Source organism: Castor canadensis, chromosome 11 (genome assembly GCF_047511655.1).
Source record: "Castor canadensis chromosome 11, mCasCan1.hap1v2, whole genome shotgun sequence".
NCBI lineage: Eukaryota > Metazoa > Chordata > Mammalia > Rodentia > Castoridae > Castor > Castor canadensis.
In genome coordinates, this window is record NC_133396.1 from 78,094,902 (window position 1) to 78,109,489 (window position 14,588).

The following is a 14,588-nucleotide window of genomic DNA, read 5'->3' on the forward strand; positions in this document are numbered from 1 at the left end:
AGAGAAAACATAAGAGATAATAAGAAAGACATCATTTTTTGCTAGTTTGAGATAAAGATAACTATACAGAGAGATTCCTAGCATTACTTCCACGCAGTGGTGTATTGCAACCCACACTGGTTCATCTCTACCAGACCTCTTCACTACTTCCTACTCCCCTTCCCATTGTAGCCTCAGCCAATTTACAATTACTACATTCACTCTTCCACAGTGAGCACATCAACCACATTCAAGTTTTAGGTTTCCTTCCCTTTCCCTACTCCTCCATGTGCATTCTCCCCTTAGTGTGTGACCCACGTCCAATAATATTACTGCATTTGTTTTAGGTCTATAATCTGCATATGAGGGAGAACATGTGATTTTTGGCCTTCTGAGCCTGGCTAACTTCACTTAAGATGATGTCCTCCAGTTCCATCCATTTACTTGCAAATGACAAAATTTCATTCTTCTTTGTGGCTGAGTAAACCTCCACTGTGTATAAATACCACATTTTCTTGATCCATTCATCAGTAGTGGGGTATCTTGGCTGTTTCCATAACTCCGCTATTGTGAACAGTGCTGCAACAAACATGGGTGTGCAAGGTGCCTCTGGAGTAACCTGTGTCACACTCCTTTGGGTATGTTCCTAGGAGTGGTGTTGCTGGATCATATGGCAGATCTATATTTAGTTTTTTAAGAAGCCTCCATATTGCTTTCCAAAGTGGTTGTACAAGCTTACATTCCCACCAGCAGTGTATGTTGGCAGTGTTCTTGATGATGGCTATTCTAACAGGAGTGAGGTGGAATCTTAGTGTGGTTTTGATTATGCAAAGCAATCTTAACACACTCTAGGCACACTTGCTGTATTCAGCTTGAACTTTATTCAAGCTTAGCCCCATCCCACTTCGACTGATGTAATTCCAAAGTTGCTCTTCAGGCACAGGGAAAAAAATAAATAGGGGGTGTGTGTGTGTGTGTGTGTGTGTGTGTGTGTGTGTGTGTGTGTAGAAAGAGAGAGAGGAGAAATATACATGTACATAAGTATGTATATACAAGCATATTCTGAGAAGTATACAAAATTAACTATCTTTGATATCTTTATGTGTATGTAGTCAGTGTGTGTGTGTGTGTGTGTGTGTGTGTGTGCTGGTACACAGATTTATTATTTAACAAGGGAAAACACACATGGTTATGTAAACACATCTCCTCAAATGACAGAAACATCTCCCCCCATACACACGCACGCACACACACACCACTAAACTAGAAAAATTCCCTACATGTGTATTAGGATCAATCCACTTTGTGAACATTTTGTAAACTTTGTGGGGCTCGTTTGAATGCTGAAATACAACTAGTCAGTATCAGTAGACATATTCTTAATCAGTATTCTAATATGCATTCTATCTTTATAATTCTCCTGATAACTACAATTTACTAAATTGTTAAAGACATTTCAAATAGGAAAACATGTACTGAAAAAAAGCAGAAGCATGTGAACTTTTCACAGGAAATTTGTTCCTAGGATAAAAAAATTTTAACTGTAACCTTAGAGTTACAGTGATAATTATGTTGAAAATGAATTCCTAGAAAACAAGATTAGATAAGAATGAACAGAAATCCTATCAGTCAAGGGAGTAATAAACACAGATTATTGTGCTGCATTTTCTAAATACACGACAGGGTGGTAGCTGCAATGAGATAAATTAAACGTGTAAACTCTGAGGAAGTAGAGAAAAATGAGGTCCCTGCTTGACCCTGAATGGGAAGGTGTCCACCACATGCACGATCAGGGAATCAGGAACGTCAGCCTTAGAGCAGACACAGCCCACACCTCGTTTCTCTTGTAGTCTACCCACTTCAATTCTTCTTGTTTCCCATTTTCATTGAACTACTCTATACCAGCTATCTCCATGTACACCTAATACTAAATAATCGAAATATGAAACTTTTTAGTATGCTCATTCTCAATTCCAAGAGAACTTTTAAGGGCATTACAATACTAATTTCTATTTTATTGTGAGTATATGTTACCGAATTTTTAGCCTAGTTTCATATGGAATATCCATTCTGGAAATGCCTTATTTGTGTAATTTGTTCTTTACAAATTCAGCTGAACGTCAAGCTGAATTTGCAAGTTGAATAAAATTTTATAACCAGCAGTTGTCTTTCTTAAAACACAGTTGAGGATTTAAACCAAAAAAATATAATATACATGTGGAAACCATTAAGTTACATTGAATCTAATTTAAAGTTGTGTCCAAAGCAAGTACAAAATAAATCTAAACAATGCAGAGTTCATCAGTGACATGTGCTGGCCTTCATCACTTGTAGAATATATGGCAAGGATGCCATGAGAGACTTTGAGAATATTGTAAAATGCAAACCTCAAATCTCCAAAATCAAAATTAAAAAAAAGCTATATCCCCAGCACTGCACCACACTGACTTTTGCCATACCATGATCAAATAAGCTTAAAGAAGGGAAACTCCAAATTAAACTCAACAAACTGCTGACCTCTACTCCAGGGACATTAAAGGTAACAATGACAACAATTTTCTGGTTTTCAGGTAATCACCTGTCAGTCAAAAGAGTTTAAGTCTTCAGCAAGTTGTTGGAACGTTCTACCTTTTATGAGAGGTAGACCACTGTCGGGTCCCCAGAAGAGGTTCAGTTTACTTCATTTCAAATATTCTTAAAGAATATATTATGTATCAGGTACTCAATATCTTAAGTAGTAAATCGGACAATTGTGTACTTTAATACTTTTAAAAGTTCAAAAGCTTCATAATTCACATGAATTATAATAGGCAGCAGTACTTTGAAGAGGGGAATACAATGGAGGCAACCAAACATAACACAAGTGCTTCTATTTATTTCATAGCTTCTATTTATCAGGAGACATATGGAAGTATAGAGAGTCACCTAATGGCAAAATGGAAATCAGAAAATGATACCATGTTTGGTAATCCTCCCGTTTCTTCTCTCATTCTTAGAGAATTCCTTCCTCTTCTCTTTAAGGGATTTTGAACAATTTCTTAATACCCCTTTTTCCCATCAAACTAAGATGCTGCTATTGCCCTAGATGGGATGGACTCCTGGTCTCTCCTAACAGATGTCTCTGTTTGCTCAGAGAACAAGAACAAGAAGGAAGCTAGGAGAAGAGATATGGAGAACCCTGCAGCCAGTCACCATAACCAAAGACTGGGCATCCACCCTGCCTACACTTGCTCTGGGCAAGCCTTCTTTCTCCCAGTCCTCCATCTACTCTGATCCTTCTCCACCTTTCCTCTGTGCTACTGGTACCTGCCCACTAAAATCTCTCTCTTCCTTCTGCTCCAACACTCATTTGCTGTTATCCTGTTGTGGACTAACTCATGCACATAATATTGTGATTCTTTTTGCCTAATGTGACAAAAATATATTCATATTGTTTCTGTTATTTTATGCCTTGGGAAAAAGTATATGAATACAAAGCATTTTTAGTAGTAAAGGTATTATAATTTATGAAAACATCACATGAGGAAGTTTGAGACAGATAAAGTCTATGGCATTTTTAGAGCTAGTAGTTGTTATTAAATAAAATTGATGAGATAAGAAATAAATCACTTAAAGGAAGGAGACTAACACACATGGCAGAGTAGACAAATGAAGATTTATTAAAACTCAACATGTACTTAGAGAGATAGAGCCTTGGTTTAAAAATTTACCAGAGGAAACCTGGGGTACATAGCTGATGACTAGACCACTATTTGAAAATGAGATTTGCCTGCCAAAGACAGCAGATATAGGCCTCCAGCAGCAGCAGAGACCCCCAGACATTGCTCCTGGAAGTTCCCAGGTATCGTCTTGGCAAAGGCCAGGGCTCAAGTGTCTACCTGGTATTATTCACGTCTGGGGAGCTGATAGCTCTCTGGAAGGTTTTCAAACATCTGACAGGGTAGCTGTCAGATGATATTCAGGAATGATATTCAAAGTCATTTCCAATACCAAGACTCCACAATTCTTGAAATTTTTTTAAGACCTAAGGGGGAAAAAGTAGCATCTAAAGAACTGATTGCTTCTGATAAGTTTGGATAGAGAAAAAGTCTTCAATTTGTTTTTCTATCTTTTCTAGTGAAAGCTACATCTATAGTTTTGTCTAGGAATCCTAGCTTTAGATTAAGAAACATTCTTCCAAGGAAATGTTTTGACCCCCACCCCTTTGTACCATCACCTAAAATAGACAGGATCAGATTCTGCACCTATTAAAAGAAACAGAGCAATCCCTTGTCTGAGTAAGTACCATGTAAGGGGTAAACTCAGGTATCACTGGTCAACAAGTGCTATTTTTTCATGGGAAGCTGCAATATTTGCTTTGCAATAAGTCCTGTAACCTTAAGAAGTATCCCATACAGGCACCCTTTGAAAAGAAAAATCAAGAAATTTCCCATTCAAATCCACCACCCACCCCTCTGTAGGCTTCTATATACTCTTCAATATTCTGTCCTTTGAAGTTCACACTAAAGATCATTAATAAATCAACCAGCTATTTGTTTTTAAACAGGCCACCAGGATGGGTAGTTAGAAAAGAGTCAAACATGGGCACTTGTGTCTTCAGCTCTTTTATTTCAGCCTCTGTTCCCACCTTTGAGGATGTATGACTGTTTGTCCCTCAGGGAACTTTTACTCTAACAAACACTCTTGGTGGAAAACTGTAGCAGCAAGCTAGCTGTAAAGGAAGTTTCAAGCCTAGCAATAAAAACAATCAAAACACTACCTCAAAATATACCAGCATATATTCATTGCCTTTCAATCCTTTAAAGCGCAGAGTGTCTCTCCAAGGTGCATGTGAAGTCACTTTTATTTATTTATTTATTTATTTTGGTAGGACTGGGGTTTGAACACAGAGCTTCTACGCTACTGCTCTACTGCTTGAGCCAAACCACTAGCCCATTTTTCTCTGGCTATTTTGGCAATGGGGGTCTCAGGAACTATTTGCCCAAGATAGTCTTGAATGGAGACCCTCCTGATCTCAGCCTCCAAGTAGCAAGGATTCCAGCCACCAGAGCCCAGCTGTGATGTTAACTCTTAACTAAGCCTGCCAACACTAATTAGAAAGAATGCATGCTAAGAAAAGGGGATAATTTTCAATTCACAATTAATTTTGTCATTTGCTTCTCAGGAATTTTAGGTGAACCAGTTATACAGAGTGATTGGGAGATAGGAGTAGAGGTAAAAATGTTTACAAAATAAATTCACTTTGCTGAGGATAAGACCTACCCTAGGCCCACATCTGCCTTTAATTATTTGCTTACCTGCTTTGAAGTAAAATACAAAAAGAAATTACATAAATAAACATTTTAATTTCATTAGATTAATAAGGTTACCTAGAGCACTATTTAGAAGTAAAGTAGCAGAACAGTAACAGAAACTGGCCTTGGCACTAAACCCCTCTGTCTTGTTTTGGGACAAGCCTTGCAATTTGCCAATTCTGTGGCCTGAGTAAGACATGTTACCTAATATCTCAACACCTGACTTTCTGCATTGGTGAAAAGAAATGAGAATATTCCCATGGTTTTGAATTGAGAAAACGACTTTAAAACACTTAGAAAACTTTCCACCAGGCATATGTCCCGCAGTGTTGATAATTTATGCCATAAATATTTAGAGATTATTTCCCTTAAAAAATAAAAAAAAAACTTTGTAGGGCTACAGGTATGGCTCAAGTGCTAGAACACCTGCTTTGCAAGTGTGAAGCCCTAAGTTCAAACCCCACAGTAGTAGTGGTAGTAGCAGTAGTAACATATAACATTTGTTATGCCCATTTCTTAATTATGGAATTGTTGTTTTATTTAATATCACTTAAAACAGGAGTTGTCAAACTTTTGGAATATGAGCACTCCTTACAACATTAACCTGATTTGCAGCTAATCTTAAAGCTCTAGTACATATCATTAATGTAGAAGATCCATACTGGCCAAAAGTTACTTAAAATGATCAGTACACTTTAGAATGAGTTTCTATTTGATTGATTTCATTATGCCTATTCTTTGGGCCAGATGCCTTTACACTGCTGTCGGGGTGTTCACATGTATTATGAGTTAGACTCCTTATCATACTTTCTTCCCTAAATTAACTAGTTGAATATAGGCCATTCTTTCTTTACACTACATATTTTATAAACATGTGTTATATAAATATGTTTACAAATTTCATATATAATCAATAATATGAAACTTATAAGTGAAATATATACTAAGAAAAATCTAAATTGTAATAAAACCTACTTTTTAAAGTTGAATCATGTCCAATACCAAACATGGAAATCAAATCCTTTATAGCTCTACATTACATCTATATCTATGCTTATATAGATAAACCAAGTTTTATTTTCTTTTTTATTTGGTGTCTCAATTCTCAGTGACAAATCACTTCCATTCTCACTCATATGGAAGAATTCTCTATAAATCTAGAAATAAAAAAACACATTTTTACAGGTCGCATGATTTGGAATATTAGACATTACATAAAGTGTACCCAATTGGTATTATCGAGGCCTTCTCTTCTTAGCTATATTTTCCTATTTGGCCACAGTGTTTGGCTGTGACCTCCAGTATTGGCTCCTCTCCTACAGCAAAACATCCCCTCCTAATGTCAGCCTGCTGCACCTTAAGCCTTTCACATTTATTCTTCTGCTTCTGTTAAAGTAACAATAATTGGACTCCATCCTTGTCTTCTTTATAATTCTATCCTGTTGCTGTGACCATACTGTTCCACATATATCAGTGCTGGCTGTTACCTGTTCTTTTTTAAAGTCTATTTTATTAAAAGACTTTACAAAAGAAATTTAAATTATGTGGGGAGGGTTTCAGTTTGGGGATTCACTATCTATATTAAAATTGTAACTGCAATTCCATTAGTATAGATGTATCTTGGTTATTTTTGTTTTTATGATTTTTTTACATTCCAAGTGTTTGACTAACGTCCTTTTTGTTCTTTAAAACATTTGGATAAAATGCTTGAAAGCATATCAGTGCCAATTCCATTTTCTAAAACTCAACAAGCTTTGCAGTTTCTTATAAAGAATGTGACCAAGGCAGGACTTCGCCTTGCACATTTACAAGCATGTTAATTCCCAAAGCTGGGTGATCTGAATATCATTTGTTGTCATTTGTCTTTTCCTTCTTCCCCCACAGAGAAAATTCATTTGCCTTTCAAGTTACTTCTCTGTATTCCAAATAAAAAAGGACAAAAGAAAATGAAATTGATGCAGTACATTTAATGATTTAAGGATGGGGGTTCGAAAGTTTGCCTTGGAAATTTTCAGATTACTTTTTCTCAGCTCCAATCTCTATGAGAAAAATGGTTGAATCAGATATGTTAATGGGCAAGTATTTAATGTACTTCAAACTGACTTCATTTTACTGGTTTTCAAAACTAATATAAACATGAAAAAAATATTTTTAGATGTTTTCTTTTATAAAAATCCAAGTAAGTTTTAATAGCACAGCAATCCTTGCTACTGTAGCTATCATTGATTTAGGGGAGTCACTAAAAATGGTAGAAGAGGAACTGAAGAAGGGTCAGGAAATTATATACAAGAGAAAATTCATCATCTCATACTAAAATTTTGTGGAATATGTATTATTTTCCATGTTCATTTATGAAATAATTAAGGATTCTCTAATAAACAATGAAAATAGCATCTATCCTTTATAATAGGTGCTAAAGTGTAGGTGTGGCCTAGAGGGCTTTTTTTACATTCGACACTTATTTAATGAAATTTTTTGCTATTAATTTAAGAAAGAATAATTCACTAAAAACTTTGAAAGTAAGAACACTTCAATGGTATCCCACTGTTCCTAACACCATGCAATGTTGAACAAAGGGAAAAAAATAAATATTTGATTTCTCTCCCATTGGAGGGACTAGTTAATCCCCTGTTGGGTCTTGTGACAATGCAAAAACAAAACAAAATAACAACAAAAATAGTAATAAAGTGCAGTCTATCCAGAGGAAATCTCCAGAGAAAGAGACATTGGCTTCAAATCCAGGGAAGAAAGATTATTTTCATGAATAAAGGAAAAATTATATGTTCTTATAAATTGTCTTTATCAATTGAACAATGGCGGGTGGTATGGAGGAGTCTGAGAAGACACAGTTAGTGGAGTAAGAGTCAAATCAGCATCCTTCACCCTGGGGACAAATGGAACAAGGAGGAGAAGGGCACTCCTTGAAGAGCCTTCAGAACAAGACAGGGAGAGGCAGGAAATCAGGAAGTGCAGTGCCAGGTCTTATTCAGAATGTAGCTATTTTCAGTCTGGTCAGATTTGCAAGAATATAGTCCATCTGTATTCTCACAGAGAGAAAACAAAGACTGAATTCAATAAATCCCTTGTTACCATTCTACCAGCTAGAAATCTCCATTTCTTTGCTTTTCTGAATCTGTAATATAATGAAAACCAATGATTGGGTTTTAAAGATATCTTTGTTCCATCAAGTAAAGTTTAAACTGTATTGACATAGTTTTATTGTTACAGTACATTTTTTAAAAGAAGTCACCTTAAGTGGCATTAATTTATCCAACAGCTAGTTAAATAAAGGATATAGGAGGGTGAATGTTATATACTCATAGGAGTGTAGGAGGGTGAAATATTATATATTCATGTATGAAAATGGAAAAATGACACCTGTTGAAACTATTCTGGGACTAGGGGAAAAGGAGATAAGGAAGAATGATGGAGGGAGAGAATTCAACTATGAAATATTGTAAAAACTTTGGTAAATGTCACAATGTACCCCCAGTACAACAATAATTAAAAAAAAAAGATAAAAATGTCAATTATGATTGCAAGATGGTATTGAATGTAGGAAGTATTCCAATTATACAGGTACTAAAATGTGAACGTGTACGTTTGAACAGCCAATGAAATTCAGTCATTTTTATCTCATGGTTAAAAAAAATAATAATAACTAGTTAAAGCACACTTTAACACAGACACCAAGTGGTTCATCCCCAGATGGAGCACAAGCTACATGAGAGCTACAAGGCTCTCGTCTTCAGGAACTGACAGGAGAATAGGACAACAGAAAGATTTGAACAACTGAGACATAATTTTCATAACCCATTTCCATTATCTCATTTCCATAATCTCTATGAAGATCTTTCCAGAAAATGAGGACATCCAAAGTGGCAAGAATTTGCTGTAATGAGGGAGAGAAGAGTGAACAGTAAATAAGCAGCAAGATAATGACTAAAAAAAGAAAGGAAATGCAGGGTTATTAGTGAAAAAAAATCAGAAGAAATTCAGGCAAAGAGGAAAAAAATTCTGCAAATCTATTTACATATTACTAAATTTAACCTACTTTGGTGTATAATTTACAAATAGAGACACTCACAAAATAGAACTGACCTTGAATGCACATTTGGAATATGGACTTTAGGGTTGCTGAGCCCATGCCCCAATTACGCTCATCCTGTGTACAGTTCCTAATGAAGTCAGTCATCTAACAGTACAACCAAAGTATTACCTTGATTAGAACACTGTTGATCTGCATTGAACATTCTGGCATATTTATTCAATCTATTTATTCATTCATTCATTTATCCATTCAAAAGTAAGCATATTCTATGTGGCAGGCATTTCACTATAGGATTTAATGATAACTAAGTCAAACTATGTAAAACCCCAACTGCTCTGTCACAGAGAGGTAGTGAGATATGACCAAGCTGGAGGACAAGGAAGGATTTTCTGAGAAAGTGGCATTCACACTGAGAGTAGGAGTATGAGACTTTAAACTCAGCTAAGGGAGTACAGAAGTGAGGGGTGAGGACAGGAACTTCCTTTGCAGCGATAACAGCATATGCAAACACCCTGTGAGAAGATGGGAGGAGGCTTGTACAAATCCCCTGAGGGGCAGACCACAGGTCCTGCAAAAGAGAGTGGCGCTAGATGGGCTGAGATGTAAGTAGTTCTCAGGTCACTCAGAGCCAGGGGAAGAATTTGATTAGGCCCATATCAGAAGTCAAGTGATAATGACATTCAGCAGAATTGTTCAGAGATGTATGTGACAGCACCTTGTCTACAGATTAGAGAAAAGACCTTGAAAAGAAGAGCAAAGATCAATGCAAGAAAATCACTGAGATATTATTCTTCATTAGTTTAGATTAACAATATAGTCACTGGGATTAGGGTGGTGCCAAGAGAAATGAGAGAAGTCAGTTGATTTAAGATATCTAGACAGTAAAAACAAGACTTAGTGAATATTTGGATATGAGAGGTAAGTGAGGGTGCATTAAAGAAGAATCAGGTATTTGATTGGATAACCAGAATACGATAAACCTCATTCACAATGGAAACAAGGGAGAAAATCCAAGGATCAAGGACCCAGTTTGGGGGACCATACAAAAAACACTTAAGGGTTTTATTTTAGAGGGCCATCTTGACATCTCAGAGATTAAAATGTGAGCCTGCTCCTCAGAAGAGACCTCAGAAGAGATGCCAAGGCTAGACACACACTTATATAAGTATGCATGATTTTACCTAAGAGGAGGATGTAAAATGAGGGGAAAGGGGGGCAAGTTCCAAAACACTGAGAAACTCCAGTGTTTAATGGCCTCTTCAAAGGAAATGAGAATCCCTAAGAAGCTGAGCAGGAAACATGGGAAGAGTAGATGAAGAAAAAGAATGTGTCAAGAAGGAGGAAAAGGCCAACATTGTTAAAGACCTCAATGTCGTCTATCAAATATGATGAGGATTGAAATGTTTCCATTGCATTTAGCAGAATGGAGATCATTGATCAGCATTGAAAACTATCTTAATATAATGAGGAGAGTAAGAAATAGATTGAAACCGATTGAGGGGTGAATGGGAAGAGATGGGGTGAGGAAATAAAGGCAGTGAATGCAGACAACTTGTGTTGAGGATAGTTGATATTTGTAAGAGGATTTGAGAAAAATACAGAAGTATGTAGTTTTCTTTTGCTTTTTATGAGAGAACTTGATTTTTTTTAAGAGACAAACGTATTTAAAAGTCAATGGCAACTCAAGAAGTTGAGAGAAACCATTTGGTAGTATGAAGATCCCGAGAAAGCCAAGGAACTGAGTAGAGAAGGAGGCTAGAAAGACTGCTGGCCACAGTCATTAGGTATGAAGAAAAAAGGGCTTCATTTGTACCTCACTTGTATATGCCTGTGTGTGAACACAAGGCACACTAGCTGAAATAGCCTCTAGTAAGAGGGTTTAGGAGAGTATGTAAGATTTGCAATTGTCATTCAGAGGAATGGGAGATCTAACTGACAAAGAAACAGCAGGATTGTGGGAGTATTGAAAATCCATTTGAAATAAAAGGTTATGAATTCCCAATGGAATCGTCTGTCATGTTGTGAGAAGACTAAGAAAGAGTGAAGAAAAAGCCACTGGGAGGAATATAGGTCCAGAAATCAATAAGGAACCATTCTAACTAGGTTATTACACCAAATATCAGTCACCTGAAAAAACAGTAAGCCTGAAGGGAAAAGGTACCCATGATCCAGGTACCAATAGCCCATCACTCGTGAATGGAAAGAGTCCAAAATGTCTATAGACAACAGCAGCCCAGGCCATAGATGGAGCATAATAAAAACAGACTCAGAGGAAGCTCTGAGCAAATTTGAGGACAACCTCAAAGCAGCAGCAAGAAGAAGGGGCACCCCAACTCTACTTCCAACTTCTGTTTTCAGAATGGCATTTAAATAAATACTACTTATATTCTTTAATAGCTGACTTAAGCTAGCATTCAAAATTTTCATATAGTCAATTTACAGCACAGAGTATCAAAATTACCTCAGCGAGCCACTTATGTTTGTCGGGGAAGAATGAGTTAACTGTTTCTTGTGTTTGTAAGGGAAGGGACTCATTTAGAATAGGGCTCAGCAAACATTCTGTAAAAAGAGGTCAAATGGTCTTGATGCAACTCTCCTGTTACAGGATAAAAGCAACCATAGACACTACACCCACGAAGGTGACATTTTGAATGCAATCTATCTTATTCCACATCTGTTGTTTAATTCACTTTGGACTCAGGTGGATTAAAAAAGGTGCCATATATTGGATCCCAACAATGACTCCTCTCACATTTTAAAAACAAGGGAAGTCAGTCAAAGACTTATGGTTTTCCCCAAAACGGAAAGTGGAAGCAAGCACTCACCTGAACATAAAGTTCTCTGAGTTCATATTGAAATTTCTTGGGATCTGTGGTAATTGTCACTGGACCGATTTCTGTGAAGACAAAATGACACGGAACTGTAAGTACTAATAAAATTCACTGAAGACTGGACTGACTTTACAAATGTGTCACCATGTATCATGTCATTATTGATTAATGGCTTTTATCACTTTATAGCTACCAAAGAATAGATCAGAACTGACTGTAGATTATGAATGCCTATGAGTGAATTTTTAACCATGGGAAATGCAAGGCAAAGGTAAAAATGTCACAAGACAAAGAGTCACAAGATCCCAGTTCTGGCTCCTTCTCACTTTCACTAGTCAGGATGTATTTACTGAGCATCTACTTTGTACTTAAGATCTGAATGAATCACGTATTCATTCTCCCTCTAAATCCATTTTTCTTGATGATAAAATATAATTTTTTCTGCAACTTTTCTCTTTTTTTGGGGGGAGGGGCAGAGCAAGGAGTACTGGGGTTTGAACTCAGGGCCTATCACTTACTAGGCAGGTGCTTCTACCACTTGGGCCACCACCCATCCCTTTTTTGCTTTAGTTATTTTTTGGATAAGGGCTCGACTTTTTGTTCTGGCTCAGACTCAGACCTCTTACCTATGCCTCCTGAGTAGCTGAGATTACCACACCTGGCTTGATGGTTGAAATAGGGTCTCACTAAGTTTTTGCCCAGGCTGGTCTTGAACCATGATACTCCTGATCTCTGCTTCCTGAGTAACTGGGATTCACAGATGTGTGCCATCATGCCTGGCCCTGTCTTAAACTTTTCTATAAGTCTGAATTAGCTCAAAATAAAGAGTTTAATGGCAAATTTTAAAAAAGAAAAGAAGAAAGTGAACACTTGCTGCCTTCCCCTAGAAAAGCACAAATACATTGGCATTAAGTGTGTGAGAAAGAGTCTGTCTGTGCACAGACATAGTATTTAAATCACAGGGTGGATGAAAGTTTTCTGTTTTCTATAGTGAAGAGACACAGGCTAATTGAAAATTATAAAGTGGAGCTACAACACAAAATCGTAAAGATCCCTAACACCCAGCTTTTACATAAGATTTCCTAGTTTCAAAGGTATATTGGTAGGGAAGGATTTTATAACTTTAAAGGATAATAACTAATTTGCCTTCTATAACGTGCTACATATGATACAAAAGCAGCCTGCAGGATTTTAAAAACAAGTGAGGTAAACTGGAAAGAAGGCAGTTTGTTCGCCATAACCCATGAGATTTTCCTTAGAATTTCCATGAGAAAAATGCCTCCCTCCTCCACTACAGATCAGACACCTACAGTTTGTGAAGGGGATGGAGAAGTTTTGGATAAACTGTGTGAGAATGCAAACATCTGCATTCTGTGCAAGGCAGACAGTCCTTAGCCGTCCTGAGCATATGGAAAACGAGAGACTCCTACTCCCTCAAGACTAAACAACAGCACACTCTGCAAAAGAATGCAAAACAGTGCCAAGCATGCCAGATGGCTCCACCCTGACATAAATCGTCAGCAGCACTGTCGAGCCAATGGCATGACACGGAAACAACCCTAGAATTTTAAACTCGAGAAGTAGAAAGGAATGAAAAGAACATTAAGAAAAAAACAATTATATAAGAATAAGGAGTGGACGGTGCAAGAACATTCCCTCTCAGAATAATTTTTTAAAGTATGTGGATATATGCCTTCCTTCAAGAGTGAGTATCAAGGGATGCTGTTAAAATAAGAGAACTGACTAGCCTTCATTTCAGTCATCTCAAATATACACCTGGTTTTCAACAAAGATAAGAAGTCTCTCCTAAAGCTCATTAATAAACATTTTGCAAACCACACTGGGCAGCTGAGATAAATCTTTTATGGGTTATGAGAACTACTGAAGGGAGCTCAAGACTTGCCAAGCTGCCACATTCCTCCAGCTGGAAGCATCACTTCCAACTTTGTAAAAGCTGAACAATGGAACTGCTTGCCTCCACCCCAGTCTTCCTCTTCACTGGGAGAGCCCTGCGCCAGCCCTTCTCTTCCTTTCCACTCATGTTAGTCCCACTCCCTGCCAACTCTGATGACATTCAGCAGGTGTAACTTTGTCCTCTCTGCCTGCCTGAACGTGGTCCTTCATTGCTTCCAGGACTACATGCCTCACGGGCAACCCAAGCCCTCTCTTCTAGTTAAGGAAACTTTAGATTTGGTAACATAGCTTAGCATGAAGCTACTACACTTGTTCAGCATTCTGAAGGCTACTCTCCTTCCTCTGCCTATCACCTCAGGTCTGTGGGGAGGGACTTAAATCCTAACTCCTTGAATGTTTTGCCTTTGCTCTGCTTTGCTTTAATGTTGTCCTCAATGAAGACATGAGAAGAACAAAGCTGCACAAAAAGTTTTAGCAGTGTGCAGAGGGCATCTCCACAAGATTCAGTATTTTTATATA

At 37.3% G+C, this 14,588-nt stretch overlaps 1 protein-coding gene across 5 annotated transcripts in view; it reads right to left on the minus strand.

Moving 5' to 3' along the window:
• Window positions 1–14,588, minus strand: part of Hmcn1 (hemicentin 1) — a 441,079-nt gene that overhangs the window by 317,617 nt on the left and 108,874 nt on the right. For all 5 annotated transcript variants that reach the window (XM_074047247.1, XM_074047248.1, XM_074047249.1 and 2 more), the window contains exon 2: window positions 12,150–12,220. In XM_074047247.1, the coding sequence (XP_073903348.1) occupies window positions 12,150–12,220 (71 nt within the window). The remainder of the gene's footprint in view (window positions 1–12,149; window positions 12,221–14,588) is intronic.